The 9,631-nt window shown below is 38.0% G+C and overlaps 1 protein-coding gene across 1 annotated transcript; it reads left to right on the top strand.

Annotated features, from left to right (window-relative positions):
* The first annotated feature begins 3,173 nt into the window (after positions 1 to 3,173).
* On the top strand, positions 3,174 to 8,469 carry LOC149823138 (high mobility group B protein 3-like). Its single transcript, XM_090018679.1, has 8 exons — positions 3,174 to 3,288; positions 4,082 to 4,164; positions 4,892 to 5,020; positions 5,177 to 5,234; positions 5,327 to 5,371; positions 5,985 to 6,065; positions 6,172 to 6,255; positions 8,226 to 8,469. Exons 2-8 carry the CDS (start codon positions 4,100 to 4,102, stop codon positions 8,265 to 8,267), a joined length of 504 nt encoding a protein of 167 aa, XP_089874805.1. The 5' UTR covers positions 3,174 to 3,288; positions 4,082 to 4,099; the 3' UTR covers positions 8,268 to 8,469.
* The last annotated feature ends 1,162 nt before the right edge of the window (positions 8,470 to 9,631 follow it).

The raw sequence follows: 9,631 nt of genomic DNA, 5'->3' as shown, positions 1-9,631 counted from the left end.
ATAAGTTTGAGATTTGAATCCATTAGGTGGATCCAATCTCAAAACAAGTTGGATCCAGAAGAGATCCAAATTCTAAACATACTAAGATAAACACATCGGGTCTAGAATTGGATAGATGAATCAATTCTAAACATACTAATATATATAACTAGTTGTTTATCCTTGATAAGAATCTCATAACTGGATTGGAACCATTGGATGGACCCAATCCACGTTAATCTAAAAATGAATAGATATGTATATATGTAAGTATATATATTTAAAAATGTACATATTTATATGAGTATATATAGAGTAGTGCGTAGGTGCATGACCACTTCCCAACATGACCAAAATGAACTTGCACTAAGCATCCATCTTGCGTGTGATGGACACTCAACAACACTGTTTCCGCAAAAGGAATTTGGATAAGTTGAGTTGGATTTGATTCAAATCCAAATCCAAACCACCATAAAATGATTAAAATAAGTTGGATTGGAGTTGGATCCAAATGGACCCAACCATATCACTTAGATGTTTAAAACATTATGGATTAGAGTTGGATCTAAAATGAACCCAACTCAATCCCAACCAAACCGATATATGATTAAATCAAACTTAGGAATAAGGTTTAGGTTGGATTTGAATCTAAATCTAAATCTAAATCTAAATCTAAATCCAAATCCAAATCTAAATCCAAATCCAAATCCAACCAATAAAAATAATTAAAATATGGTGGATTGGAGTTGGATACCCTGAGACAACACCACTAAGATGGCCTAACCCCACCAGGCTGCCTACCCGGTCCCTCTGAGTTTTTTGGCAGATGAGAGGGCACACAACCCTCTGCTACTTCTCTTCTTCTTCCTCTATGCTACAACTACATTGGCTGGATGGCCACAGCCAGCACCACGGGGCTGCCCGTCTTCTTTTCTTCCTTACTGTGGTGCAGGTGACTAACTGCCATGCCTCTGCCAGTTTGCCCATTGTCGGTAACCTTTTTTGTTTGTTTCGCTGTTTTTGCTGGACCACAGGACACAGTCACGGACTGTTTTTTTTTTCTATCTTCGGTTTTCAGCGAGTAGACACTTTAGAGGATCACCTCGTTGACCAATCCCCCCTTATTGGGCATCATCAGCTTGCTCTGTCGCCTCTCCTCCCCTCAGTAGGAGCACCCCCCCTTATTACACCCCTCCTCTTCTTCTGCTACCTTCTTCCCTCCTTAAATTTTTATGACCAAATAGGGTGGTTCTGATCATCCTCTCTCTCTATATCTGCTCTCAGCAGTGAAGAGGAAGGAAAAGAAAAAAGAAAAAAAGGAGAAAAGAATGGCTCGCGAACCGTCGCTGCCATCATCAGGTCGAAAACCTGCGATTGCAACCGCTTTGAGAATTGTGCTATCGCTGCCTTCACTGCAGTGTGAGTTGCTACCACAACCAACAGACATGCATAACAGTGCAAAATCATACTCGTCTTGATGTACATGTTTTTTATTTATGTCATGATTTATTTATGTACATAATTTTGCATACATTGCTTTGTTTAAATGATGCATCATTTATTTTTGATAACATTTATGCAGACGCTGTTTTATTTAAATTACATGTGCATTTATTTATGTACATAGCTTTGCATATATTATTTTATTTAAATTACATACACATTTATTTACGTATGTAGTGTTGCAATAAATTTCTTCTGAAGGAAGATCACGTGACTTCTTCTGCAGACAAGTTTTTTCCTGCAGAAAAACTTATCCATGGTTTCATACACACCTAAGAACACCTTTGGAAGAGAGAGAAACTCTTATAGAAAAATAAAGTTTTGCCTATCAGAGTTTTTTTTGATACAAGAAGTTTTCCAAAAAAAAGTTTTTTGCTTGTTTGTCTAGCATGAGAAAAACATAATGGGAAAATATAAAAAAATGAGAGAGAAAGAGGAGGGTGGTGGTGGAGAGACGATGAGTGGTGGATTCTTGGTAGAAAACATTCCTCCACCCCTTTTCCATCAAAAAGTACACTTTTTTATAAACTTTATGAGCAAAAAAGTTTCTCATTTGGAAGGGTCAAAAACTTTATATGGATTTTTCATTTTGCATACTTTTCCTTCATTTCTCGCTTTCAAAGTAAAAGGGAAGAAACTATTATTCAGGGTTCAGACTTCAGAACTTCTGGAAATAAGGTTTACTTCTTTCATCGATTTAAGCCCAATCGCACATCTCGGGGTGAGATGTCATTCACGGGAATTAAGAGAGAGAGAGAGAGCCGAAAGATGATAATCGTTTTGGTCACATGTGATAAAAAGATGAATGATGCCTTGTAATACACACGTCAACTGAAAGCGTTGGCTGGAAATTAGCGACAAGGTGCACATGGCCGATTCTTTCAACTGATGTCCTCCCCATCTTTTTTATTCTCTCATTATGCCTTGCCTTCACCTGGGGTTACTAAATTCACAGTAGTAGATATGTTAGTTTTGTTTTTTGGGGATAAAAGAAAAATCACTTTTTTTTTTAAAGGCAAGCTGGGTTAGGCGGACCCTACCAGAACAACACCCGCCTTATGTGACAGAAGGATTCGATCCTGGGCCTTCACAGCTTGACACAGAACCCCGCTTACCACATGGAATACCACCTCACTTTTGCTCACAAGTTTATCGACATAAAATCTCAGGTTCCTCTTGCTCATCATAAAACTTACTCAGCCTCAACCTGGCAGCAAAAGAGGATTTCGAGCTTATGACATCTCGTCAACTTGGTGATATTAGGATTCGGCTCTACCCTACCAGATGAGCAGAGCTTTGTTGGTAGGCTAGGTTAGGTGGGTAAGAGTAGAACCAGAAAAAAGTATAAGCGGCCTGGTCTGGGTGGGTACAGTTGCAGGCTTGCAGCTGCACACGCCTTCCTGGTTAGCTCCACAAGACCTAGAAGACTAGGGGAGCAGGTTTGAAGAGTGGGGTCCACGGGGCTTTTCTTGTTGGCCCTACGCAACCAATTGGATTCGGAGACTTCAGTTCAGCGTCTCATCCCCTGCAAAAATATCCACATCCGACGACCATGTACGACCAACTGGGAAACCGGTGACTTCCCGTCACAACGCTATCGTTGTTTGGTCGTTGGTGTGTGTGTGGCGGCTAAGCCGACCCAGCCACCGGCTGGTCCGGTCATCCTATAAAATCACACCAGCAACACACTCTCTCTGTATGGGGAGGGGAGTTCTCTTTATTTTCTCACAAAAACTCTGCGCTGCTTAGCTTAAGGAAGGAGGGGGAAGAGAGTTAGCCGCTATTTCTTCTCTGTTTCTCGCAAAGGTATCCATTTTCAACCTGAGTTTCTCCTTTGATTTTGTCGTCGTCGGTCACCTCTTTGATCGATATTCCTTCTCTCGATTTCAGCCGTAATTGTGCGGAAAGTTTCGATTTTTACCCGTGAATTGGTTGCTCCTTTCCGATCTGCAGGATCGGCGTGATCATTTCGTCCCTTCTGCTACCTCTTTTTACGTCTCTCTCTCTCTCTCTCTCTCTCTCTCTCTCTCTCTTGTTTCCCTCTTTAATGTGAATCTATGGAATTAGATGCAAAATTCTCTCGTAATTGTAGTTTTTACAATTTCTTTTCATTCCTTACCGTGAGGTATCATGACTTTCTTCTGTGTTAATGCTCTCTTTCTTGGTCTCGGGAAATCATTTGATAGATATAGACCAGAACGGTGGTTATTGGAGAAGAAATGGTTGTCGTGGTTATGGTTTTTGCTTTCCTTTAGGGTATCTTTTGAATTTTCTTCTTCCAATTTTCCCTTTCTTCCTTTTTTTTCTTTCTCTAGACTCATTTTATAGGTTATCCTCCAAAATATTTTGGATTATTTCATATTTTTTTTTGACCAAAGAAATTATCAGTCTTTATTTTGGATCGTTCTGTTTTGATTTCTGTTGACCACGGTTGTTGAAGGGACCTGTTTGAGCAAAGTTTTGATCTTTTAGCGCGGTTTTGATGTGTTTTGTTTGCTAAATTCCAAATATTCCTAAGCAATCACATTGCAAAGATCTAGTTCATTTCATGCTAAATTCTTTTCTGTATGTGTGTGTGTTCTTGTTTTCATTTCTCCAGGAATTTGTTTTCCTTGGGATGAAAGGAGGAAAGGGAAAGGGAGCTACAAAGAAAGAAACATCGCTGAAGCCTGTTAATGACAGGTTAGAAATAACAAATCCCAATTAACTCAAAGTTTTACTTGACGCATGGGCTTCCAGAAAATTCTTGTCTTGGGCTTCAGATTCTCCACTTTACAATGCTGTTACGTTTTCTATGAGCCTACTGCTTCCTACGCTTCCTTGTATGTTTATTTGAGCATGTTGTTTCTACTCTTATGTCATTCTGAAAATTAATAGAGAAACATGATTCATATTTCTGCTTTAGTTATTTTCTGCTGATTTTCTTTGTAAGTGATGTATGTGATGATAGTGATATTACTTAATATCGCTAGCATAAGGTTCAAGAGAAGGCATAGGGAGAGATTTTGGGCGGGGGGTGGGGTGGGGTTGGGGTTGTTATTGTGAATAAAAGCATAACTGTCTATATGTCTATGGTTGTTTCGATGGCTTAAGTAGGTTAGTTAACATGGTTGATTGGCTGCACATTGAGGAAGGGAGGTTTTCCAAATACTATTTTCTACCAACATTTAGTGCAGCTGTCCTAAGATATTGCTTACCAGGAAGTTCCTAGTACGTCTGTTGTAACTGCAACATATGGTGGATTCACGATGATAGATATTGCTTATTGCACCTTTGGTGGATATATTACTATTTGTTGGATATCTTCAGCCCATATGATATTCTGTTTGATAATGCAACCTATAAGTAACATGATCTAAGAAGTACTCTGCTTATGTTTCTGCTGGTTTCCTTTTTGGTTTTTCTCCAGAAAGCTTGGGAAGCACAAGGCTACTACAAAAGCAAGCAATGGAAGTAAAAGGCCAACAAAGAAAGAAAAACTTGCCAAGAAAGATCCTAACAAGCCAAAGAGGCCGCCAAGTGCCTTCTTTGTATTTCTGTAAATTTCCTTTTCCTCCTTTTTGGTCACTGTTCTTTAGGTCCGTAGCATGGATTGGTGCCACTTTATGTCGATTATCGTTTCAAAGTCTTCAGTTGCTCACTTAATGTTCTTTTGTTATGTTTTTATTGTTGCTTTTGTACTTTCTTTCTGCAGTGAAGAATTTAGAAAGACATACAAACAAGCTCATCCTAATGTGAAGTCTGTATCAGCTGTAAGTAGTTTGGGTATTAAAAATCAGTTTTTAGTCCTTTTTTTAATATTTTATTATACCAACTATTTCTTATTAATTTTACAAAATTGAAGGTTGGCAAAGCTGGAGGTGAAAAGTGGAAATCATTGTCTGAGGCTGTAAGTCTTTTTTCTTTTCTTTTAACAGGAAAAGTGAAGTTTCTCAACAGACTTTTGCTTTTTCTGCTCTTGTTTATTTCGATATATGAGGAGCCTTTTTAACCTACACTTGGAAGATAAAAAAAAATCATTTTTGTTTGGAAGTTTGGTGTTTTAAGTACTTGTGTAATGTCCTACCATGGAGAAGGGTCATTCTTTCTTTCTGTGTCTGATGCATCTTTTGGTTTTGTCATTTCTTGCTTAATGAGACTTTCTCACATACGCTTCCATTGTTTCATCTCTTGCTGTATCCCTTACTATCCGTAAAAAATTACCAGCCTTTGGTCCAATCTGGTGAGAGCAAAAAAATTAAATTTAGCTCCACTCTCTGATTTAGTCATAAATACCTAGATTTGAAGTGCCGTGAGGTCTTACTTGAGTATATTAGCTAATACTTTTCTTCTTGTTCTAAAAAATTCAGCTTAAAACTTTTCAAATACAGGATATATCAAGTAGACAACTTTATATTTTTTCTTCATACTCTCTCTCTCTCTCTCACAGGCACACACACACGCACACTCACACACAAATACACACAAATGCACGCAAGGCTGATGTTGTTTGTGTTTGGCAGGAGAAAGCTCCTTTTGAAGCCAAAGCTGCAAAGAAGAAAAGTGAATATGAGAAGCTTGTTTCGGCCTATAACAAGAAAAAGGCATGGGCTTCAATCCATTCTTTGCGGTTTATTTCATTTTAATAAGTAATAGTTGTCCGGTTCTTTTGCATGTTAATTAATGAAACGGAGCTGTTCTATTTCACAGGAAAGCATGGCTGATGATGGGGATAAAGAGTCTTACAGGTCAAAGTCTGAAGTTAATGATGATGAGGATGAAGAAAATGATGAGGTAATGGCGTGTGTGTGTGTGTGTGTGTGTGAGAGAGAGAGAGAGAGAGAGAGAGAGAGAGAGAGAGAGAGAGAGAGAGAGAGAGAGAGAGAGTCTAAAATGTTTGTTGAATTGCATATGAATACCTGCGTCAGAACTTGAAGCATTCAATTGTCTCATATTCCAAAACGTTTGCAGAATTGGTGTTTCTCACATGTGCTTGCTTTTAAACATGATTGCTGGCATTTATGCAAAAACATTGACCTTTTGTTGGCAAAAGCCATCTGAGATACTGCATCCATATTATCTACTTTCTATTACAATTCATACCGATTTCGTTTTGAGTTTAATCCCAGAGTAGCACCAAGAAAATCCATCTTCCACATGCCACAACTAGGAGCATCAACAGGAAACCATGGCACACTATCCAAGAAAACTTCATAGGGAGGGACCTGTGAATGGGGCATAATATGCTTTCATAATGAGAACACTAGTAACAGGAAAGCACATGAAAAATGAAAGTGATGGCCTTCAGTCTCTATGCTAAATGGGCTGATGCAGGTTTTCCTGTGCGTTAAGTGCAGAAAAAAAATGCATAATAGATTAGCTTAGCAGAATCAGGATGTGGAATCACTCTAGGCATGTAAATCAATACTTGGTACCCTTAACTATTGAAGAAATAAAAAAGCTTCTTAGATCACTATACCAAATATATGTACCAGCTATCAAGAATCATTGTCAGTACTGATCCTTTTTTCTAGAATTTTCCTTCACTTGCTTCAACTTATTGCAGTCTTGGACTCAATCAGCCTAGGTCTAGAAACAAAATGATTCTATATCATAAACCAGTCTTTCATTGTCTTGGCAAAACTCTGTTTATCGATCTGTATAGTCAAGTGAGACCTGGTTGATCCTTGATTACACTGCCATATTGTTGCTTAGAATTGTCTCAGTTAACTGGGACAAATACTTTTGTGGTTAAAATTACGTCATAGACTATGAGAAGATATTTGACTAGTGGATTCTTACTATAAATGACTTTGACCATGAAGACCTGGAAATATGTATAACTTCAAAATAAAATTAGTTTTCTACACATGAAAATGTATTAAATTTTTGGTCAACTTGTTGAGCTAGCTCAACCTTTTGAATCTACCTAGGACAAAAGGAATTGATTCCAGTCAATTCCATTCTTAGCCAAAGTGGATCTCAATCCTTTTTACATTAGTTTCCACCTATGTCACATAGGTGCAGGTGCAGCACGGAAATTTCAAAAACTTGGGTATGAGGGTGTGGATATGCATGTGTGTGTGTTTTATTACATATTTATGTATATAATATAGGTAAAACTGGAATTGCTTAAGGTTAACCAAGTTCAGTTTTGGACAGAAATGGACTCTGGTGCAGTTGATTGCACTCGACACTATGGAAGCCGTGTCCAAGTATCGCACCCACATAGACACGGGTGCATTGCCCTTTTAGAAGTGTCCATGTTACATAGGTTTCTACCAAAACATGGTCAATGTCCTAATCGGATACCAAGCTGATACTCCTAACCATAGTTGACAAAGCAGGAAACAATACTATGCACTGAACACAAATTGGGATTTCCGCTAGCATCACTTTTGATTGCTGCTTCTTATGAAACATGATTCTTAGTATGGATGGGTGCTTCCATTAGCTATGGTCAGAAATCAAACCAATATTAACTGCTTTGATATGGAATCCACCAGAGCAAAGGTAAGTCTAAGCAGGACTAGGTAAGCCTAATCGAGAATTCTCTTACTCAACCTAGCTAGTTGTTGGACAACTTGACTGGGACTAGTTCCGCCAGTCTAGGTCCCATTGCTTTGCATATTGATTTCTGCTGTATTCTTTTTCTTCACACTTATAATAACAAAAAATATTATCATTATTATTATTAGTAGTAGTAGTTATTGTTATTACTATTATTTGCTTGGCGATACATCAATGAGCCTTGACTTGTGCAGGAAGAGGATGATGATGATGACGACGATGATGATGATGAGTGATTAAGTTAAAGGGCATGGCATGGGCTATGTAGCTGAAAATGATTGTTAATTTTATTATACGTATAAACATTCCCTTGGATTCACAGTTTTTGTCTTCTAAAGCGAAAGGAAGCATCTCCTGCTGTTTCCATGTTCCTAGTTTCTGGAACCTGTAATATATTAGAATTATTATCAAATGCAGTTGCTTCTGTCATTCTTATCAGATCTCCTTTTCTGTGTTTGCTCTTTCATAGAATTTCTTTATGCAATGGCAGTGGAATCTCTTGATGAGGTGCACAGGATTGAAAAAATTAGGAATGTTACCTAGTGATGCATTTTCCATAACTTTTTTCTCTTGTTTTTTCATGTTCAGAGATTTGAATTTTATTGTTGATTTTCCTATTATGTGATTACTGAAAGTGCTGCAATAGTTGAGAAGATTTCTCCAACATGAACGATTTGCTTTTTTTTCATTGAATTTAATATACAGGTGAAAGACAATTTGGTCGAATTTATGTACCATAAGATGATTATATGAATTCCCATTTAGAGAAATAAAAAAAGACATGGAGTGCAGTATTAGTGGTCTGAAACATATAGCATCTTAGTTGTGCCATACTTATGATCAACACTTTTTAGGTGTGCAACCATTTTGCAAGTTGGCCAACTTACAATATTTAAGATCCCATAGTGGCTCAAAGGCCGCTGATTGTCCAATCTAGGATGCTGGTCATGGGATAAAAGTAGAACTAGTGTAGATCCATGATACTTCTTCTTTGGAGATTCCTGTAGACTTTGCATGTCGGAAAAAAAAGAAAAATTTCATGACTCTGCTTGACATTCAACTCATAGTGATCACTTTTTGTAAAATCTTTGAGAGTGACTTGTCATATTCTTGATTGAGACTGACAAATGGAATCATGTAAGTCCAACATCCATTGCCTTGTACATTTCCATCTGTTGATTCTATCTTTGTTCTGCCATCATCATGCTCATGATCCTTGCTTCACAATAGGATCATTTTAGTGATTGTGGCACACTGGTCATGGGTCAGAGGCTCGAATTCAAGACAGAATCTAGTAGTTACCACGCTGGTCATTTAGAAGTTCTATGGTTCAAGTGCATAAGTTTTGGCTTCATGTAATTTTACAAACCACTTGGGTCATTTGGGAATTCAGATCTTTGGGCATATATGAAGAATGCCTTTCATTTTTTTGTCTTTTTTACCCTTGTTTTTTTTGGATGCAAAGCCCTTTGTAACTGGAATTGGACACTGCGTGTTCCTACTGTGTTAAATGCACCACAAAACCTCAAATTATTGCCTTCTGTGTTAGAGTAGCGGTCTGTATGTGAACACTATGAAGTATGGACTAGTGTTCGAGCAG

The sequence above is a fragment of the Nuphar pumila genome, chromosome 10, assembly GCF_984573655.1.
Source record: "Nuphar pumila chromosome 10, dmNupPumi1.hap1.1, whole genome shotgun sequence".
Taxonomy (NCBI): Eukaryota; Viridiplantae; Streptophyta; class Magnoliopsida; order Nymphaeales; family Nymphaeaceae; genus Nuphar; species Nuphar pumila.
This window is presented reverse-complemented; position numbering and strand designations above follow the sequence as displayed.